The following is a 23,188-nucleotide window of genomic DNA, read 5'->3' as shown; positions in this document are numbered from 1 at the left end:
AATTCTTTTCTTGACTATATCGGATAGACCCTGTGGAAAGAAATACAAGGTGAATACACATGAGTAATATCAGAAATGCATCAATGATGTGATAAAAATATTGTGCAATATGGATATTTTGGAGAAAACAATCTCTAAAATTTCTCATTGACAAGCTGTGCTTTTGCACCAAAACATTTTTTTGCTTCCACTTCCTAAAAACATAAAATGAGCCAAAAAAATAATCAGCAAAATCCTGTAGTTTTATATTTAGTAAAAAAATTCAACTAAAAGAAAGGTTAAGCAAAAGCCTTTCTGTTTTTGCGAAAGAGAAGTTTTTTGATACCAGGATTTGATGAGCCCTAATTATTAGTTCAGTGGATTTCCTGCTGATTTGGCCTGGTGTCAGAGAGCATTAGAGAAAAAGCTGCCTCTCTTAAATTCCTTTAAGACTCTGAATAAAGTTTTAAATATAAAACTTATAAATATTATATATGTCCCTCTGCACAGGACATGGTATCACACCGGGTCGTTTAGATCAAGTCATCTCTAGAGTTTGCCCTCTGCTGTCCCCAAGCATTTTGTCCAGGAACAGCACTGGGCTGTCTCATAGAAATTATCTCAGTTCTGACTTCAGAAGATCAATCATCCAGCTATGCCTTGCTGTAAATGCGTGACCTCACGCTGACTCACCAGAGCCTGCTCAGCCAAAGGTCCCACAGTAACACATGCTGCCAGGAAATGCCTGTGCTCCATGATGGTTCATCCAGCGCTGCCCACCTACCTGTTGGATGGAGCTGGGCATGGAGGGCTTCCTCCTCTCCCACTTACTGTCATGTCACTCGTTTCCCATCACAGGGCCTTTCAGTATTACACAGTTCAAGCAGCTTGAGATGTGTAACCACAAGCCTCTTTGATCTGAGGAATGTGCCTGGGTATGTTATAGGTACTTTTGCTTTATGTTTACTGACTCAAATCAATCCTAGCTTGCAAATTGAAAGAGATGGAGCCTGAAATCTGGCAAGTTGGTTGTTTTTTATTTCCTTCTGAAAAGTCTGTGCTTTGCTTGGGTAAAAAGGGTTTGAGTACTGACTTTTAGTCAGTAATCAAAAAATGTGATTGCTAGAAAAATGCAAAGATTTCGGTGATGGAACCCTAGTCCTTTTCCTTCTTAACAAAAGAGGCATAATGCTGGGGCAGCAGTGCCCTGCAAAAGGCAGCATTCAGAGAGGCTTGTGATGGACACTGCTCATCTTCCTGAACAAACACAGACCAGTCCCCTGAAGCCCCCCCGACATATAATTGGTAACAGCTCAGTGCAAGGAGGTAGAGGGGGCTTCATCCCTGTGGGCTGCTCACATCTTCCCATGCCCTCTCCCTCCATATCCTGAACTCATGAGGGATGTGAAATCAGGACCTTTGTGGCAGTCTCAGTGAAGTCTCCTGAGTTCCCTGCACCTTTGCAGCCTGACTTGCTCTCATTTCTGCTTTAAGGTGTGGACGTCTATTGACTGATGGTGTTGTCAGCATTCCAAGGGTTATGTGTGCAAGGTTTTGGGGAGATGCAATAAGTTGTTCTTGTTATTCTTTAGAAATGTACAGTCCCCTTTTTGGTGGGCAGATGTCATGAAACCAGGAGTCCTCCAGGCCGTGCTAAGGGAGGGGTGCTTGGTTAAGGGATGTGTCTGGAGATCATGGTGCTCTGCCTGGCTCTGCTGCTGACTTGTGTGTGGCAAACCCCTTCCCAGCTCACCCACCTCACCCTGCTATCTGCTAGAAGCTACTTCAAATGCAGTGAAAAGCAGATACTACATGCAGCACAATGTAACACCTGCATTTTCACATGTGTCAGAAAGCTTGGTGCAGGTGCCCTGAAAATGTGGAGTTTTTTAAACAGCTCCGTCTGCTTCAAAATGTCAAGCAAACCCAAATTAACTCAGAAAGCCATATTAACCACATAAAACATATACATATGCAGGGGATGTACTCTGTTTGGCCTTTCTGTCAGCAACACATCTGAAAGCAAAATGTGCTGCCAAGTCATGTATTCTAATGACCTGTGGACTTCCCCATTTCCCAGGAAGATGAATTTGAGTGTACAAGCATGGTTTCTAATAAACACACTGACAGCAAAGATGATGGTAAAAGGAAGTGCAACTTACCTTTTTTTGTTCCAAAGGAAAGTACAGTGACTCATGTGTCAGAAGGAACATACTAATCCAAGACAGTCTGTGCTCTTTGCAGTGACCACCAAAACCCCTCCCCAGTGAGGGACATCTAGTGACAAATAATTACTCTTGCATGCACACAGTCTGTAGACTTATATGAGTAGGCATCAACATGTTTGTCCTTATGAAAACATGAATCTATGATTTAAAAGCTATGCTGGAAGGTTAACTTGAAATATGAAATTGGATTTTCAGTGTCAGAGGGAGAAATTACAAACTTTATTTTTAAGGGCTAAACTCAGTGAGCAGATGATGCAATGGAAGAGTGGAATGGAAAAACGGGTTTGGAGGAAATATGTATTTCTCAGTTAAACTCTTTTCAAGCAATTAAATTATATTCAGAATAAATTTTTTTCACATCTGGAGTTAACTGAGAAGAGCTTTTACCTATAGGTGAGCCTGAAACTGAAGGGCATAGAGGCCACAGTAGAGTATTACATGCCCATGGACTTCTGTACATGAAACAGCATGATGCAAATAACATGAATGGAAGATCTCATAAATCATTCTTCCTCACTTAACTGGAGAATTAGAGTTCTCAATTCTCTCTGCCCTTTGTAGCTTCCCAAGGTATCACAGTGTGTACAGGCATTATTTATTATTTTCTCACTGGCACACACAGGTATTTCTCAGATGGTGTTGTCTTGATGCCTCTGGGGCCATTGCACTTCTGCCCAAGTGCAGAAAGGCAGAAGGTGAGCTGTGTTTCACTGCTTATTTTCCTGGCTGAAACAGGGACTGTGTGTGCTGGCTCTGCAAGGGCTGCATGTGCACACTCCTCGCTGTGTGCCCCTTTGGTAATGATTCTATGGAATCATAGAATCATTAAGGTTGGAAAAGACCTCTAAGATGAAATGTACAGGGCTAAATATAGGACAGCTGCCCTTGTTTTAAAAAGTGATCTGTTCTTTTATGAACTGTGTGCAAAGCAACTCTTCTTGAGGGCATCTGCATCTTACTTGAGGGCATATGTACCAAGTCCAGGCTTTTCAGCTCATGGGACTGACATCTCTGTTTTCTGTGCATGGGGTGGGAATTTGCGTGCACAGCCACAGCAGATGAGTAGATCAGGCAGACAGAGCCATGAACCTCTTTTCCTTCAGTAGGCCCACAGGGCTGGCAAGCAAATGGAAGTATCGCTGTAAATAGTCAAGGAAAAGAAAACAGAGTTACAATTCTCAGGGCAGTGTTGAGTGGACTGTATGTTTTATAAGAGATGTTTCAGAACATAAACAACAAGGGCTTAATGTATTAATGTACATCTTTGGGAAATAATCTGGCAGTAAGTACATCATGGGCCAGACCCTTGGCTGACATAACTGGACATGGCTTTAGTGAACTCATTCTCAGTTTTCAACAGGTTAATATCTAACATTTTTAATCATACACATCTCTGGCCAGTATAAACCTACATAAGCTAAGGATGTCTTGATCTTGTGTGTGCCATTGTAATGTGTTGAAGAACTTTTGGACTTGACAGGTGTCAAAAATATTTTTTGGATCCTATACCAAAATTGGGAAAATGAAAACTGCACCACCGTGTAGGCACAAGGGCAGATTTCATGACTGCATTTGTCTCTGCTGTCTAAAATACTTTAGATCTGTCAGGCACAGCTAGATTGGAGTAGATCTGGAGCAAAGGGGCTTTACCAACTACAGCTCTGGCTACCTCCCTCCCTCATCACACCTGTGAGGGGGAAGGGGGTCTGTGATGAACAGGAGGCAGCAGTGCTCGAAAGATGCTGTGGTGGCAGGGAGAGTCACCACTTAAAGCCTATTTGCCTACAGTTCTGCACAGCTTCATTGACCAAAAAAAGCCCGGAGGACCTTTCTGAACTAAGCAATGCTTACCTGCCTGTTGCCTTTCAAGCAATTAAATTATTTCTTTGGTATTCATCTAATGATTTTTTTTTGTCTCTGTTTCTTTCAGCTTCAAGGTTCCTTGAAGAGAAAGTTGGTGGTAAATCTGTCACCTGTCAACAAAAGGCCCAATGGTGTTTCAGAGAACTCTTTCCTTGACATTAAGAGGATAAGAGTGGGTGACAATATCCCAGTGGGACAAAGTGGACATGTTAACAATTGCCAAAGCCAGTCAATGTCAGGAACTATGACTGTGGGGCAAGGATCACAAAGAAAGGCCAGCAGCCTTGCAAACAATACCCATGCTAGTGGGAATGACATGTTTAATATGACTTTGAAAGAGGTAAAGAAAGAACCAGGAGAAACAATGTCCTGCAGCAAACACTTAGATGGCCAGACATCCCATGAGAACATGTTCCCTAATAGATATGGGGAAGACTCATGGGACCAAATGATGGATCTTGAGCTTCAGGAACTGTTTAATGAACTGACTAACATATCGGTGCCACCAATGAGTGATGTTGAGCTAGAGAATATGATAAATGCCACGATAAAACAAGATGAGCCATTCAACATTGACCTTGGGCAGCAGAGCCAGAGGGGCCCTGCGAGATCTCTGCAGATGGATAAGATGGTGATAAAAAGTGAGTATGCAGCAGGCATGAATCAGGCTCCTGTGGGCTCCCCACAGATGAGGCCTTCTTCTACAGGTCCAGCCTTCACGATGGCTCCCACTGCCATGTCTGCCTCTTCACCCATCCCCTCGGTGCCTCAAACACAGGTGTCACAGGTTTCTTCTGCGTCCACTCGGCCATTGCCTAACTGGCAAGGTGAGGTGTCTCATGCACAGCAGCTCAAACAGATCGCAGCCAACCGGCAGCAGCATGCCTTGATTCAGCAGCAACAGCAGCAGCAGAACCAGACAGCCAACTGGTCCACTCTGTCTCCATCAGGACCTTCCCCTGGACCCTTTGTGCAAGAGAAAATCCCCAGTCCCTCTTTTCGCCAGCAGCAGTTCAGCCCACAAAGCTCAGCAATGCTTGGGGTGCCAGTGAATGGAAACCAGACAAAAGGGATGAACAACTATGTTTATAAACCAACCACTCCCCAGAGCAATCCCATGGACATAATCATGCAACAGAAGCCTCAGGACCTCAACAGAAACTTTATCAACAGTGCTCAGCCACCTCTAGAGCAGCATCATGGCAACACAAAGCCTTTGTTTCACTTTAACTCAGAGCAAACAAACCAGCAGATGCCTTCAGTTTTGGGTTCCCAAAACAAGCCTGCCCTTCTGCACTACACCCAGCAGGCACAGGGTTCAGCTCCTGTGCAGCAGCCACAGCAACAGCAGCAACAACAGCCACAGCCACAAACTGCTCAACCTCTCCCAAACCAGTCTCTCCAGAGGCCACCTAATGTAACCTTAGCAATGCAGCAAAAAATGATGCTTCAGAAAATGCAGCAAAGCCAGCAAATCTCAGGTTTGCAGTATCCAGTCTCTCAGCAGCACAGACAGGTAAGACAAATTCCTCCTTCTTTGTTACAGAATTGTTCTGGTCCAAGTAATAAAAAGGCTTTTCCTGGCCTCATTCCTGCAGGAGATGTGTCCTAGTGGCACTTAATGATCCTCTTAGCATGCACTTCTGCAGAGCTGGTGATGGCACGTTTAGAACCCATTCCGGTGTTGTGCATTCATGGATGCACATTTAGAAGAATTTCAAGAAGCACATGCTCATAACACTTTTCTCTTCATGCAATGGAGTGAATATGTCACTGCTATATATTATGTAGATTCTTGTCAGAAAGGTGAGATAGTAGGGCAGATGCAAGTGTATTTTGGACTCCCATCTAAGTTTTCTAGCTTACAAAAATTTAGGCTCTTTTGAAAGTCAGAATTTTAATGAATTTCTATGTTATCTTAGATAATGTGTTTTACAATGTTAATTTTTATGCCATCATTTTTCTCATGGAGGCAGGGATAGGAAATTCTGTTTTTAGATATCTTTTGACTGATATGACAGAAAATACTGTTTGCACATTTGCTATCGCTTTGGCAAAGAAAAACTAAGATTTATCTGTGAGCTTTCTAAACACCCATCACACTTCTGGGAATATTCTGTGGATAAAATACATGCTGAGAGATGAAGGAGAAGGTTGCCACAGATATGTCTACAACTATATTCCATGTAGCCAGCTCCCACTGTGTTATCATGAGCCAGTACCCTGACAAGATCTGCTGTTTTAGCTTAGTTGTGCTATGCCAAGTCCCTGTGCACCCAGGTCTCAGATCCCAAGCTTCAGACCTGCCAATCAAAGTGAGAATGTGCAAACTTGCTGTACCCCAGAGTCTGGAAACCAGGTGCAAAACAAGTAAAATATATTTGACCTTGGAATGTTTAGGCAACTCTGAGTAGTTTAGGTGGGATTTCATCTCAGTGTATTTGAAGATATGGAATTGCAGTATAGGTGTGGAGATGGGAAAAAAGCTATAAGAAGCTGCTTAAAAATGAAAGCCTGTTTTCTATGGACTCACAGAAAGTAGCATTGTGAACAAATCCTTCTAAGGTGGAGTTTCTTCACCAAACTGGATGAACAGGCTGATGCTTTAAAAAGAGTAAATACAGTTGTATGCCTGCACACCTTTCTCCTTTTAACTCTTTTAAATTTCCTGAGCAACTAACTATGACTTACTCCAACAAGTCCCTTAGCAAGAGGTACCAGGTGAAACCTATGTGCAGGTGTGAGAAATGAGCATTTGCAGGATGCAAGCACAGTTTTGCTGTTTTATGGGAGGCGTCTGCAAGCTGTTCTTCCTCTTGAGCTGCTGTGTGCTCTCTTCTTAGGTGCATTTCCCCATTCTCCTAATAGACTGGCAGACAGATGAATGTTAACAGTTCCTTCATTCAGCCATCCTGAATCTTCCAGCAATCTGTCAACACAGGGGAGACAGGCAAGACTTCTGCAAACACTACTGTTTTTCTGAAAAAATTTGCAAGGTCACATTCTGGTGAGGCACAAAAACATGAGAGCAGCTCTGCTTGAAGTGATGTTAACTGCTTGCTCTGTGCCCTCTTGGGCTGCTGCTTCGGGAGGCCAGCCAACAAGATGGGACTGGGCACCTCGGCCCCAGTAGTACTTGCAAGATTTACCATGAGTGTAGCAGGATTTCTCACCTGTGCGGCCACAAGATCTTTGGTTTAGGAAACTTGTCCTAACTCTTATTGTAACTTTAGATATTACACCAAGGAAGGGGTTTTGCCTATCATTGCAGATTTCTTTCTGCCAACTTATTTTCCAATGTTTCATGTCATCTGACCACTTCCCGCAGCTGTTTCTGCAAGACGTGGCTACCTGACCCACAGCACAGCTGAGAAGCTTGGAAGATTTTTAGACACAGATTACAGGGCCTTTGCAGTAAAGATGCTGTTTTTTCTATGCTCTAGAGAGATAACTGGCTTTTTTTTTAGCGATCCCTAGCAGTTGTTCCAAAGTGCTGATGAAGCTCAGAATATCAATTATGTCTCTCTCAATTAAAGTATTTTGTAGTTGCTGGAACAATACTTAGAAATATAATTGGTCCATGAATTACAGAGTTTTTAAAAGGTTTGAATGTAACAATTTACCTTGCAGTATTTATGAGTCCTGTGGACCCTTTAGCACCTGCCTGCACTGTTGCAAGAGCCCACCAACCCCTTGGATAGCTTGCCACATAAATTCAGATATTAAATTGAGGGGGAGGAGACACTGCTAGTATTATCTTCCAGTAAAGACAACAAAGGTCAAAGCGACCTTGTGGGTCGACTGCTGCTGATTTTAGCAATGGGGACATTACCTCATTTAGGCTGCACAGCCTGCTTTCCTGAAGGATCATCTCCCACCTCTGAGTGTTTCTACACATCATTAAAAGTAATGCATGATTAATTACCAGCATTTACTAATTAACTTCATGATTAATATTTATTTTACTCATGCTCTATTTCTGCTTGAGGAATCAAGATTTGATTCTGCTTGGTATCATTCAGCTCCTCCTCAGATCATTACAGGACCATGTCACAACTCACTGCAGTGCTTTGTAGGTGGTAGTGTGAGGGCACATTCACAAAGGGCTGCTGTGACACTGCCATCAGAAATCACTGACTGCAACACCATAAGTTCACATTTTTAGCAGAGCTAACTCACCCTCTGGATTATTTGCTCCCCAAGCTTTAAGATCCCCAAAACCCATCTCAGCTTGGTTTTATCAGTCCAAACTGGTTAACTGGAAATGTAAGGCTTATAATTTCTCTGCTTGTCACATTCCCTTTGTGTCAATTGAAACAAACTTACAGAGGGATTTGCTAATTAGATGTCTTTTGCCTCTAGGGAAAAGTCATAAAAATGATGGAAATCATCTTGGTTTCCTGGAAGGTTGATCTGAATGAAGGGTTTGTTTGCCTCTCTCTTTTATTCTCCATTGTTCTGGGAAAGATTCCTTTCTATTGTCTATCTGAATGCAACATACACATAGTAATGAAAAAACTCATAGAAACTCAACACTCTCTTTGTTTAGGAAGTACTTAGAAGCTCCAAATTCTATACAAGTTTAATCAGGTTTGTGATACTTCTACAGAGCCTCAGCTGAAAATCTGTAACTGGGCCTGGGTAAAAGTCTAACTTTACCCTTTTGAAGGAATGTAGTCCAGTCAATGAGAGATGCTTCTCAAGTAAGACTTAAGATTTTTGAACTGGAGACTTGATGTTTTTAACTAGTCCAAGAAATGCCTCACACATTTTCCAAGTTTTCAATTAGCTATTTTATTTGTTGAATAAGATCTATTACTTTTCCGTGAAGAAGTAAAAAAATAAAAGCAAAACAAAATACCCAAAAAAAAAACCAAAAAAAAAAAAAAAAACCACAACAACAAAAAAAGCTTGTATCTACTAAATAAAATATAATTCATCCCCTTCTGGTTTTGACCTGAAGCCAAATTAAACTCAAGGATTTCAAGTTGAATTTTTCTCCAATTGTTTTCATTCAACTTCATTTGCTCAAGGGAGGGGAGAATAGAAGGCTGAGCTCATGAGAACAGGAGCCCTAAGAGAGCAAGGCCACTTCATCTGCTACATGTGGGCATGTGTCCTATTTAGTCTTGACTTTGGAGGCAAGGATAACACAAGGGATCGTGAGGGCTTCAGCCTCCACTTTACATGAACAACCAGTAGTCCATATTTTTAAGGCTCTGGATACATCAGTGTAGATACAACCCACAATAGTGTTTGCTTGTGGAAACCTCAGGGCCTTTTTAGTCCTTGTTCTTGAAGAATTGCTTTGAGGATGGGATCACTTTCTCCTTTTTCACGTCTCTAGACTCTTTTTCAATAATCCAAGAATTGTGATTAGTCACAGTTTAAGGGGTGGTGGTGGTATTTGCCCTTAGTTGTCCTAATTGGAGCCACACCTTAGATCATTTTCTTCACTGGAACTTAACAGGCTCCTTTTATGTCCAACCAGTCTTCCTTCCTACTGAATACTGAGCAGTCCCTTCTCCAGTACCAGCTCCTAGGATGTTTTCCCTGTAGGATTACTGATCAGCACTGCACCAAGGGATGTGCCACCACAGAAGAGCTCCAGGTGCTGATGTGACTGCCCCCTTGCAAACCATTCCATTACACCAGTCCTTCCAATGCCTACAGCTTAATATGCATTCATCATCTGAAATATCTCCAAGGGACAGAGGTGGTATTTCAACTAACCTGGCAGCTCTGCATGCAGAGATCCTGAATCCTAAAATAGGTTCTCCTCTCATTTTCTCCGGTGTAAGCCCAGAGAAATTTCATTTATTTTCAGGAGAGTATAACTGAACTTATAGCAGCATAGTTAGAAGCAGGATATGACCTTCTACCTTTTTTTTTTTTTTTAAAGCATGGGCACCATGTGGATTCAATAAAAAGCATGTGTTAAACTTTCAGATAGAATGCTATTTGAGAAAGAAGCACCAGGACCAAAAGAACTAATGTCTTTTTTGACATTAGTTATAAAAAACTCTTATTACCATTCACTGCTGAGTGAGTAACTCACATATCTAATTTAGCCCCTGAAATTTCTCAAAGAAAATGTGTCTTCTTTATTTTTATTAGTATTTTATTATTTTATTATTATTTTATTAGTATTTTCCTAAACCTCTGTGTTTGCCACTATGGAAGAAAAGAAGAACACATTTTGGTGAGACAACTTCTCTCTTTTCAAGTGTGAAGGAAGTATTTTACAAATATTTGTGAAATGAAGAGAGAAAACCTAGAGTAGCTTTTGGTAATGGGTACAAACCGGGACTTGAATTTTACTCAGATCATAAATGACAACGATTCCAGGCTTTGGGAATCTGTAATAATAGAAACTGTTCCATAGTGTAAGAAAATAACAATGTGACCTTTCTCTCAAAGCTCTCTATAAAAATAATATTTGGATGACAGCTTTTCTTGATATCTCCATTTTGGTCACATTCCCTCATACAAGGACTTCTGAATTAAATATTCTGGATAAAAACTTGAATATGTCCCAATGACCACCATCAATCGCAGGGTCATAGCTGATTTATGAGCATGAAACCAGAGAGAAAATGTTGTAAGTTCCTGTGTTGTCATTATGGACAGTTTTCTTGATGGTGCCTTATATCATTCATGCTCAGTTTGCTGAACAAAATACATACGCAGTCCCACTGTGGACAGTCAGTCGCTGAGGATATGGTAATTCAATGTCTCAGAGACACCCCAAGTTCCATAAGGTTTCTTGAACTCTTTGCATAAAGCATTTACACTGGAAGAATAGTAGGTTATTATCCATGGTCAAAGGCTTCTTGGTTGGGGGATTTGGGAGGTAGATGAGACAGTTCCTGATGTCTCTGTTGAGCTGCTTTTTGAAGGTACTTCCACAAAGTTACCAATGAAAAACATCATTGAGCTTCCCTGGATGAGTTCTTTGCTAATGTCAACACACTTAAGTCTCATTCATTATCTATTAGCATTGTCAAAATGCCTAGGAGGTCCACTGAGAGGGCAAAATGTAATTCTGTGAAGAACTGTATAAACTCAGACTAAAAGTGTCACGTGCTTCAAAGGGATAACATTGATCTGACTTCTATAAGATCAAAGATAAGATGGCTATTATGGAAAGAACTTGATAGGTATGAACTTTTCCCTACCTGCAGGTCTTAAGATGTTGGTTTGAGAACTGCAGTGATCCAAGAGACCCTTCATAACTCAGTCAGTTGTCTTGAGTGTGGGGGGAAAACCTGCTGTTGGAGACAGAGGGTACAGTAAGGTTGTTAGCTGCTTCAGCCCTCTGATTATACTCCACCATCACCTGGAAGGCTTGGGCTGGAGAAGGAAAGCAGAGGCACAGCCAAGGTACTGAGTGTGTACACAGGAGATGAAGATGGCTGCAAGGAACAAATGGCAACTAAGAAGATGCACAGTGCTGGTGGCTGAGATTAGAGTTTACAGGCCTGAGGTGGTAGCGTAAAGTGAGGAATCATCATCAAAAACAGGACGTGAGTTTGGGCTTATTAGATTAACTGGAAAGGAAGCGTAACAGGACAAGTCTGAGATAAGGAACTGTGAAGATGGCATGCTGACCAGAAGAAAAGGGGCCAAGGATGCTTCAGGTCTGATTCTCTGCTAGGGAGCTAGTTAGCCTATCTTGATCCGTGAACTTGTCCATAAAGTTATAGTGTTCACCAGGGCTTCTTACCTGGCTGAAGTGAGGATTCCTGCTATTGCTGTGCATGCATCTGAGGCCAGAGTCAAGCCCTGAGTCAACTTCCTGCAAAGATTTTGGAAAGGCAGCCTGGAAAAACAATATAATTCCACAACCATTTGGAGCTGGCATGGTGAAAAACCCTTTCCTGTAAATTTTTACTTGTTTGCAGGCAATTTATGAATACCTCAAGAAGTCAAGGAACAAAAAAAAATTAACAACCCCCAGTTCTCCCTAGAGTCTTCCTATTATTTTAATTCCCCTAAGTGCTCAAGAGTGCTTAGTCCCAGTAATTTGTCTCTCTAGGGGTTCAAAATGAAGGAATATTTTAATGGCAAATATTTATTCCTCCACTCAGTTACTTTTACTGCTGGTGTTTTTATGGTGGAGACCTGCCCCAGGCCACAGATGACTGTTGTTAAGACAGCAACAGACCTAATAATGTTCCTTTAATGTGAGTTTTCACGGGTGAGTTTACCATTTGAATGTGATGCTGTTCCAGAAAATCAGCCAGATGCTCCAACAGAACTATTCCAGAACCATCTGCCTGCTTCATTTGCTGCATGCGTTTCTGGTAATGTACACATACAGTGTAAGAGACAGGTTTTGCCCTGAAGAATTTATAATCTAAATAAGCAAGCCAGCCAAACCTTGAGATGAAGGAAATCTTTCTGTATATTTTATATATTCTTGTGTATTTGGGGAAAGAAATAAAGAAGGAAGATGTCATTCAAAGCCGTTACAATCAATCCACTGGAGTTGTTGGATATGCTTACCATTGCAGAAAGATCCTCTGACAGATTCTGGAGTGGAACCAGACCCAGTGAATCAGTAGAAAACACAGGAACTGAGTAAAAGGAGGGATATTTATGCCTCTCTTACATACCAGATATCTGTATTTCATATGAACCCCCTAAGCCTCCTATGTAACCAGTGAGGAGGGCGCTCTCAGAGTACCCAAGAGAGGCACATGTGGTGGGAATAACCTCTCTGCAGAAGACTCTCAGTACCCATGAGCCCAGCTCTGCTGCTGTGCCTGAAAGGCGTGTGCAGACTGAAACTTGCTTTGTGGCAAGTTTCACATTGACTTGTGTGGCAATATGTCAAAAGAAGGGGAGCACAGAGGCTTTGGACTCTCTTATGTGAGGTTTCACAGGATGGAAGAGCTGATCTAAAGACTAGAAGCTTCAGAAAGGGGCAAGAAGTCCTTCCTCACCCTACCCTTGTGTCACTTCTTCCTCTGGCACCACCTCTGGCACTTGTCCAAGCTCTCACAAGGCCAGCAGAGAGCTATCCTTTTTCTCTCTATGTAGGTTTCCTTTGGCTTGTGGAGTGAGGCAAAGCCAACAGCTGTACAAGGGAAGAGGCAGGAGCACCCAGGTGGAAGCAGAAGCAGAGATGGGATTGCCAGAAGCAGAGACAGAATTGCTTCTGCCAGCAGCAGCAAGCTGCTAACCTCACCTCAGGTGGCTGGTGGTGGGGAACCTCACCTGAGGGGGTGTCTGGAGAAGGAGTGGAAGGTGAACAGCAGCTGCAAGAGGGGAGACTGGGTGTGGAGGGGCAGGACAGAGAGAGTCACGGAGGAGAAAGTTCAGTGCAAGGGAAAGAAACAGCCAGATGGGACTGGATCCAGAGTAGGGCAATTGGATGGGATGGACAGAGCTGTAAGAACAGGTGGTGAAGGAGTGAAGCACAGAAAGAGTGAGGGTCTGAGGGTGGGAAGAAGCCCGGAAGGCAGTAATACAGAGTGCAAATTGGGCTTGGGTGAGAGGGAATGAGTGAGAAGGATCGGGAGCTCTGGAGGAGAAAGCCGAGAGTGAGTCTTGGTGCAGGTGGAGGAAGGCAAGACATCCAAGTGAAATAGTGTGGGAGAAAATGGAGCAGAATAGGAGCTACTGATAGACATGGGACAAGAACCTACAGTCTTTGCAATGGGGAAGTGGAAGATTGGTAACACTGACAGGCTTGGCCCATGAACCACCTCTCTGAGAAGGCTGTTTCAGGGTTTGAAGTTTCTTCCTATCTTGCCAAAGATATACATGAGGAGGAATGAGGGAGATTGGCCTTCTCAGGCCTTCATAAGAAGCTGTGTAATCCACCTTGGTTGAAAAGTTCCCTGTGATTGACTGATGCCAAAATATTTGCAATAACCAAGGTGTGAAAATGAGGAAAGATGGTATTTTTGTGGATCCAATTTGTTATGTAACTTGTATGAGGGAGAGGGACTGTGAGGGCTTTCTGTAATTCTGTGAAGATGGTTTAGATGTACTCTCACAGACTTTTCTTTTTCCAGTCTTTTCTATAATTTGCAGTGGTTACAAGCCGGGCCACAGCCCGGCTCCAACTGAGTGATGAATTACTAAAGGATTTAATGCTTTGGTTCTAGTTAGAAAAGCATCCAACTTTATCCATTACAGAACTAGATTTCTCCGAAGGACTGTTAACTGCAATCCCAGCTAAAGCAGGTTTTGCTTGGGTGACTCCAGTCTTGTCTGGTTTCAGCTAGAATGGGGGGAAAAAAAAATAATTACTTTTTTCTTTCCTACTGGAACTGGTAAAAGACATGGGAAGACAGAGGGATTAGCAGAAGTATTGGGAGCTTCACAGCCTAAGTGCAAAACAGAGTGGGAGGAGGGAGGGTGGGAGCAAATTCTGGCTATCCATCCTTAATCCAAAGCCGCCTGCTCCTTCCCAGGCTGTACTTCACTGTCATACACTTGCAAATTCACTCCAGGAATGAAAACAGACTAACTTTAAGCTTGTTCCCAAAGCTGCAAATTTGTCCCTGCTGGGTGTTAATTTAACTGCTTCCAGGGCACCAGGATGTCTACTGGTGCTCACTGGGCTTGCTTTCTTCTTTTTTTTTTCACACATCTGGTGTTGTGAAAACTTCCAAGGCACCACACAGGAGAGTGATGAACTGACCACTTTTAACCCTTTCTGCAACATGCTAAGCATGCTACCTGTCTCTCTTCATTGTTTTCTCCCTACAGCAGACTCCATGGGCCTCATTATGCATGGGATCCACGAACACTAAAGTGGGTCCTATGAGTATTTCACAGGCTGAGAATTGAGAATTTCTCCAGCTCCATCATTCTCTGTTTTTCCTGTGAACAAACCCAGCTTAACAGTAATAGCTGGACTTCAAAAATTTCCAGCAGGAAGAAATTTATTTGGGGCAGGGAGAGGTTTTATCCAAAATATTTCTTTTTCCGTTTGCTTTTATCCAGTGTTGCCACCTCCCAGCAGGGAGGGCGTTCAGCGCAATAGTTTCGCTTGCATTATGGCAAGTGGTGGCCTTTTCCTGTTGGTTTTTGATCGCTGCCATTTGTTCACTAATGGCATTAACTGTTTATCTGCTGCATCAACTGAACCAGAGCAAATCCAGAACAATCTGGGTGTCTCATTTCCAGGCTTAGCTGTTGAACTCTGCCTGGCTTTTGACACTTGGTTTGCTTACTGTCAAACAAGTTGTTTGCATGACCCGCTCACTTGTTTCACTAACATATTCCTAGCAAAGGCATGCAAACTGGCTTTTTTTATCTTTGGCAAGGGCTTCCTAAAAAAAAAGCCAAAGGTACTCTTCCGTTTTGGCCTGTTGTGCCATGCTAGCCTCATGGCACAAGGAGCATGCAAAGTCCTCTTTTGCTGCCTTCCTCTCAGCCCTATCATTACTGTGAATCCTGCAGCTCTCATCCTGTTTTTCCAGCCCACTGACTGTCCCTTTTCAGCCCTTCTTCCTCTTCGGCACCCAGCTCTTGGGAGCTGAAACAGCATCGAGAAATATCTCACAGCCATGTGGGCTGCTGAGCACAGTGAGAAAGCAGCAGCACTATCCTACGGGTCTATGCAGGAGACCCAAGTGTGCCACAGTCCTTGACTTTGGCATCTTCTCTTCTTCATGTAGGGCTTGCACTGCTGAGTTTATTTTTAAGAGAAGTAAATACCTCTTGGTCCACAAATTACAGGCTTCCTTGGTAAACGTGAAAGCTAGTTCATGGGCTAAGTACAGCTGTGTTGTCAAAATCTTGTTTTGTATTTGAAATTCTATCAAGGCCACCCGTCCTTTTCAGAAGCACTTCTTGGTGGGTCAAACTCCAGGGCCCCAGGCTTTTAATCCTCCAGAAATGCTACCTGGAGCCCTGGACTCACCATCTGAATATACTAAGGAAATTGGGCTTTTGGAGGTACAAACATTCATCTCTCTATTAAAGCTTGATATTTTTAAAGCTGCAAAGTAGGACTTACGTGTCCATAGCCAAATTATTTATGCAGATCTAGAGAATGTTCATCCAAAAACCATATAGCTTTAACATACCCACCTCTGTTTTTCTTCTGACAAGTTTTCCAACCAGTGCACCTAGTAACTACCTTTGATATTGGCCATAAGTAAACTCAGGCTGGAAATTACCAGCACATTCCCAATCGTTTGGCTTTCCTGAGGAGTGTGCTGGTGGCCAAAATCTTTCTGCTTTTAAGATAAAATTTAAAATAAATGTTAGATATGCCATGGTCAGGCACTCAGTTTAATAATGGGATTCTTTTCTACTCCTCTGCTTTCACAACAAGATACAGACTAGTCCTCTGACTGGCACCTCATATGTCCCTTTCTTTGTTGGAACCAAGTGGGGATCTCTGGAGACCACCTCCAAGTGAAGAGAAGTAGATGTCCCATGGGACACCATATAGACTTACAGGAATTTATTTATTCATTTAAATATACGGTCTATTGTGAAGATATCTTCCCTCTCCTCTTCCAAAAGAATCCAAATAAAATCAAAAGCTAGTCAGTTGGTACAGTAACAGTCTGTAAATTTGCACACGAAACATTAATTAAAGTCAAGCTGTGGAAAAATTAAAAAAGCTAGAAGAGCTTTGGACATTTGCGTGAAGATCACTGTGCTTGATACCAGGGAATATAAAAATGTTTGGACTGCTTGCTCAAATGGGCACAATGTTAATAAATCATTTTAATCACCTTCATTATGTTCTTTCAAACGAGGAGACCACTATACAAAACCAATCCTGACAAAAGCAACATAAAACCCAAAGGCAGTTGTGAGACTGCTAATTAGATAACTTTGTCTTGATATTTGCATTTGAGCCTATGGATCTGGACAACACAGTGAATTACTCTCAGGGCAACAAGCAAACAAAGGGCTGCTGCCCCATATCCTCTCGAATGACGTTTCCAAGGTGCCTTTTGCTCTCTCTGTCCCCCATGGTAAATATTTGGAATAGTCATTATTGTGCTTTTCCCGAATTTTTCTTACATCTCTGGTATTTTTGTGGCAACAAAACAATGCAGAAGCTGGAATTATGCTGTAAATGTTACTTAACCAAAAAAAAAAAAAAAAAAAAAAAAAGACAGAATGCCCAGATTTTGGGTTATTTTAGCCATGCAAATGCTACAAGCAAAAACTAAACCAAATTGAGTTCATGCACAAATATCAGTACAAACAGAGATAGTAGTGATAGCAGAAGTAATGAAATTATGTAATATATGCTAATTGTTTTCTACACACTAATTCATCCATAAAGCTTCTGTGAAGTGAATAACTATTAACTGTTCTTTAAAGGTTAAAATTTGAGATGATGAGATCAACACTTTTTCTAACACAGCTGGTGAAGTGAAAGCATTTACTAGATATGTGGGGCTTCTAAAAAGGTGTCTTCATACAAGGTGGCTGAGTTGAGGAGAGATGAAGTAGATCAGTATTTGTGAAAACAGGCCATCAATTTAAATGCATAAGTATGGCTTTAATTTTAGTCTTCAAAATAGGGTTGGATTCAGAATTAGCATAAACTTTGCAGGTTTTGTAAAAATTTTTCAAATTAAAATGTTTTGACCAAGTGCTCCCCTGTTAAAACTTCAACCAGGCAAAGATTTCTACAAATGTCAAAATATTTTGAAGAAACTTCCTTTTAAAGATTTAGAGGTTTCAGCAGCCAAAGTGGCCAGAATTTAATTTCATTAATATTTAAATATGTATGGCTTAAACCATTTAAAAAATTCATAGGTTTGCATTCTATGCTGAGGGAGGCTGTATCTGTTGATATTCGTCTATGATGGAAATGAGCTCATGCACACTACAGTAGAACCTTAGCACTTCACAAATGACAAATGGATGCAAGGTAAGAGCTACACTTCAAAGGTAGAGCGCAGCAAAAATTGATTTCACACCAAGGCTTCTGAATTTACATCTCAACTACTTCATATATGTCTGTTTACACAAAAGTAAATATATTTTCATGTGTGATGATGAAGATGGCAACTCTGTCTTTACTGAAATATTAATCAAAATATTATTCCTAATTGCTATATTCCATAAGCAACAGTTTAAAATAAAAGGTACGTTTAAATATTTTGATTACCTAGCCAATTCTCTCAAATATTGGGAGGAAATCTGGTTTTTATTCCTTGTTAAGGCCCGGGTCTGCCTTTTTTTTTTTTGCCATCGGTTCAGGGTGTTACTGAGTTCCTGTAAAAAATGTCCTGTAGTGAATGAGAAGGAAACAAAGCCTGTGCTCACCTCAAATTCCCTCCCCAGTTTTGTTCAAAACAGTGCTGTAAAGGGCAGGAGTCAGTGTGGCAGAAGTGGGAAGTGTGCACACAAACACATATGTACAAATGTAGACATCCTGCACCTCTAGGTGTTTGCATCCCAAACAACCCACTGGTCCATCTCAGGCAACACTGGCAGGGAAGAAACATCTTCCTGCAATTAATCTGAGACTTTTCAGACAATGAGTATGAAAGAGGACATGTGGCCAAAGATCATGAGTGACTTGGGGAAGACAAAATGGGAAGAAATAATCACTGTCTCCCAGCAGGAAAGTTGTAGGCCTCTATTGATATCATCAGGCAGCAAAACAAGCAGGAGAAGGCATCTTATCCTTAATATCAGGGAGTGCTTCCTGTAGGAATCTTTGCTACACAACATTATGGATCCCAAAAGTCAGCATGGATTGAAACCTGGAGTTGGACAAATTCAAAAGAAATATTTGTAGAGGGCAGTCAGACAGTGTGATGCAGAGGCAAAGCCACACTCAAAATGCCTACATGGCAGAATCTAGAAGATATATTTGATACAGTCCCAGCATATAGTGGCTCTGTTCCTATAGTCCATCTTTGAACATCTCTTGATGACTCTGAGGGTGGTCACTATCACACAGAGTTCTGTTTGGAGCCACAGAAGTAAGGCTGCTTGATCACAGCAGAAAAGATTACTGATACAAAGTGTGCCAGAAATGGTGCCTGATCTGGGGGAAATCCCTCTTAGCCATGTCTCCCCCAAAGAAGTTTATAATCACCTGACCTACAGACCCTCACTGTGGCAGTATTTTCTTTTTTTCCCTTGATTGATCTCAAGTTGACCTGACCCATTTTGGCCCAGCAGCCCCAGACCCTCTGAAAGTGGATGTACTGTTGGCTTTTCAGCTGTGAAGCAGGCACAGCGATGTGATTGCACCTCTTGGAAAATTTTTCCAAAGATGGCAGCTCTAGGAGAGCTCAGCAGCCTCAAAGGTATGTGCACACTGATATATGTGCTCTTTCTGCTGCTGTCTTCAGGATTCTTAATGACTGCTTCAGGTTCTTAATGACTGCTTTCACAATGTGACACAAATATCCTAAGGAGCACAAGGAACAGAAGGGAAATGGTGATTTTCAGCCATTTATACCTTATCCAAACTGGAATGGCATTTCATGGAGAAGCCAAAAGCAATAGTGTCAAGGCCTTGCTTGCTTCCATATGTTTCTTGCAATGAAGGAAATTACATTTATAAACTAATTATTGCAGGATCCTCTTCAAGGAGAGTATGTAAAGCCACCATAATACTAATTTTGCATTATGTTTTGCATTATGTTCAAAAGATTTCTGTTGGTCACTAGGGTGGTCTGTAGAAATAGTGACAACAAAACTATTTACTCCTCCCTGCCATCTCAAGTTTTTAAGCAAAATTTTGTCTCTGATTCTAATTCAGGTGGAGATCCCCTTTATATCATTATGACCATAGGAAAGAATTTTTAATAGAAGAAAGCTTTAATTACATCTTCAGACCACTTTGGTGTAACGAGGACTTAGTGTTAATAAGAATCAGGCTTTAGGTGTTCCAAATGCTCTTTAAAAATAACATAACAATGTGCAAAGTAAACTCCAAGTTATTAATTCAAGAGTAGTATGAGCAGCAGCAGCAGTAAAGAAACCCAATATATCCATCAATCAACACTGTGGAAGCCTGTTTGTTTGCACTAGTTAGAGAGTGATGAATAGGTCCTCTGTGTAAAACATTCAGCTACAGTGTGAGAAGGCAATAAATTATGTTTGTTAATTTTATACTCCATACATATAAAAATCACTAAAAACTGTCACTACACTGTGATGGTGACTGAAAGGTTTGGTGCTGTAGAACCATTATGCAGTGCTTTTTCATCTGCACAAATGAAGGTCTCTGGTATTTCCTGCATTTCAGGAATATGATATAAAAGGCTTGGAGGAAGAATTTTACCTGCTAATCACTCAGGTTCTCAGCTGCCTCACTGAACTATACTTACTTAAATATGATGCTTATAATCCCCGTTGCCTCAGCAGTCGTAAGAGAGACAGGGACCTGCAGGGAATGAGTGACTCTGTCCCCCAGGAGGTGCCAAGAGGCTTACCCTGCTCTGGAGAGCTGAGGCAGGTGAGCTGGATGGCCCATCAGGGAGGTGAACAGAGAGGCATGAGCTCAGCCATGGGGCCAGCCTGTGAGCACAGTCCTGGCCTCTGAGCAACCAGAAAGGAGCATTGCCAGTTTGGTCCCTAGCTAAGGTGGAGAAGAAATTTAGACCTGTGCAGCCAGCATAGGCTATGCAACCACATCTGCCTGGTATTTCACAGGCTGCTTTTCAAACTGCTCTCAAACCTGGGGTCAGTGGGCACAGTCTTTTAAGCCCAAGTTAGACTCCTGCCGTTTGTCTTTATCTGTGTGAGTTCTTTCCAGTTCTGGCTGTATGCTTTGGCCAGCACAAAACTTTGCACACACACACACTTCTGCTTCTCAGAAATTTTTCCCCTCTAGCTAAGCTGGTTGACATTGTGTAGTGTATATTGAAGAAAGGTGCGAAGTCTGCAAAAGCACTAAATAGTGCAGGCAGAAGTATGTTTGAGTATTTTTTAAACCATTGCCACAGAGGAGAAGGCAAGTTTGACAAACCACTTTTTGGAAGCTAGCTTTGCAGCAGTGTGTATTTCCCAAATCACGGCAGCAAGAAAATGAGTCTAATGCATGAGATTGTTGCCATGTTATTAAACGGCTGTGTAAAAACTGTGCTTACTTTCATGGGAATGAGGTTCTTTGCCAAAAACGAGATGCCTCAGCTCCCCATGGGACTTCATCCTAGTATGGAAGCAATGGAGGGAGCTGCTGTGAGCGGTCAGAGCAGATAGCAGGAATGATCGTGTGCATTTGTGCAGCCTGCTTGTAAGGATGGAGGAGCAGCTCCACCCTTGGCAGCAGATGCAGCAAGCCTGGCACCAGGTGAGGCTGACAGATCTGCCTGGCGTCCCTGCCCTCAAATGCCAGCAAATATTCCCCAAACCGCTGCTTGCTCTTTCCAGAGCTTGGGTGTTGCTCCCACTTATACCTGGGTGCGGATCCAAAGTAATCCCACCGAAACTCACTCACTTGCACTTTGCAGGCTGCTGTGACAGGGTGGAGTTCAACCTGCACACAAAGGCAGCCCAGCACAGCAGGGCACACTGGACAGTCCCTACGGGGGAAAACCAGGAAGCCTGCACTGTTGGCAGCACTGAGCTTCATCCCCCAAGCTACACAGTAAAAATGAATGTAGAAAAACAAAACTAGTTTTGTCTGATTTGTTAAACACAATTCATTTCAACCCCCCCATCAGCAAAAAGTAATTTTTTCCCTAGCTATTTTTATTTTATCAGAAATGGGGAAAACTCATTAACACTAGTGTTTTGAACTGTAGTTTAATAGAAGGCAGACTAACACAGTTCATTAAAATATGCATGTTTGATGTTTGAGGCAATGTTTGCAGAAATCCTTGGGGAAAGGATACCGTGGAGCTAAAATGATGTTTTTCACAGCCAAATGGCATAATCTCATTACCAAAGTTTTGTGATGAAGATGAAAGCTACACTTAGTAATTGCAAGGGATAAACAGTTTTCTCTCCATAACTGCCCTTATTACTCATGCATAACAGATCCAGTGTGGACTGTTACATTCTCTTCTCTTCTCTTCTCTTCTCTTCTCTTCTCTTCTCTTCTCTTCTCTTCTCTTCTCTTCTCTTCTCTTCTCTTCTCTTCTCTTCTCTTCTCTTCTCTTCTCTTCTCTTCTCTTCTCTTCTCTTCTCTTCTCTTCTCTTCTCTCTCTTCTCTTCTTTCCTTTACCACCCACTTTGCTTATGATTCACCAGCAGTTTCTATGGACTGGATGTAAGGAATGAGGGAAATTTCTGTTCTCCTATTTCATGGCAGAGGAACATCCTGAAGAGATATATTTGCAAACATTTAGCCTGGTGATGCAGATGTTGCCCAGGGGGGATAAAATTTTAAAAACTGAAATACTTTTCTCTTACAGCTTTCTGTCAGGCTGCTCAGCACACTGCTCTGCAACCTCTTGCAGCTGGTGAGCCCACATTATTTCAAGGAAATCCACTGACCCAGTATAGCAAATAGAAACCATGTTTTCCTTAGTTACCTTTCGACCCTCAGAAGTAATCTGTGGGCTCCTGGGCATCTGATCTTATGCTGAAAACAGGATTTAGGAGATCTGAAGGAGCAAGGGTACATCTGCCAGAAAAGTAGAGCTCTTATAACAATTTCTCTGACCACATTGTCTTTGGAGAGGGAAAAAAGGGTCTTTACCTTGCTTGCAGGATATGGGAAAAATTCTTTTTTGCCTTTAGTTTAGTGCTGCTGTAGCAGCCGTTGGAGTGGGCTTTGGGCTGTGTTCTTACACAGAACTGAAATGAAACCACACAGTCAAAGCACTGGACCCAGTGTGATCTGGCTGACATGAATTTTACATGTCCTGGTGGACATTTTGTTGGGTACCTACTGGCAGCTTTGGTTCAGAAAGAAAGATTGATTGCACTGTGGGCTTTTTTCCTGCTACTTTACAGCTAGCTTGTCATATCTGTAACTGAGGCCCTTAAATCAGGAACTGACACCATTCCCATGTCCTAAATGATTATATGACCCTGTAGGATTGAGTGATGTGTTAATCTTTCCTAATTATACTATAGTGTATCTCTTGTGTTCAAACACGGTCACGAACAGGGCTGGTTCTTCTCCCATGGATGTGGATGGCAGGCAGCCAGCTGGAGCTGCACCAGGTCCCATTTGCAGCCCAGTGACCATGTGTCTGGGGGGAAAT

The 23,188-nt window shown here is 42.1% G+C and overlaps 1 protein-coding gene across 1 annotated transcript in view; it reads left to right on the top strand.

The window, feature by feature from the left end:
* The window catches only part of MAML2 (mastermind like transcriptional coactivator 2), a 209,449-nt gene that overhangs the window by 140,676 nt on the left and 45,585 nt on the right, over positions 1-23,188 (top strand). The window contains exon 2 of the mRNA XM_063148893.1: positions 4,138-5,586. Within this exon, the coding sequence (XP_063004963.1) occupies positions 4,138-5,586 (1,449 nt within the window). The remainder of the gene's footprint in view (positions 1-4,137; positions 5,587-23,188) is intronic.

The sequence above is a fragment of the Melospiza melodia genome, chromosome 2, assembly GCF_035770615.1.
Source record: "Melospiza melodia melodia isolate bMelMel2 chromosome 2, bMelMel2.pri, whole genome shotgun sequence".
Lineage (NCBI taxonomy): Eukaryota > Metazoa > Chordata > Aves > Passeriformes > Passerellidae > Melospiza > Melospiza melodia.
Note: the sequence above shows the minus strand (reverse complement) of the source record. Positions and strands in the feature narration are given on the sequence as shown.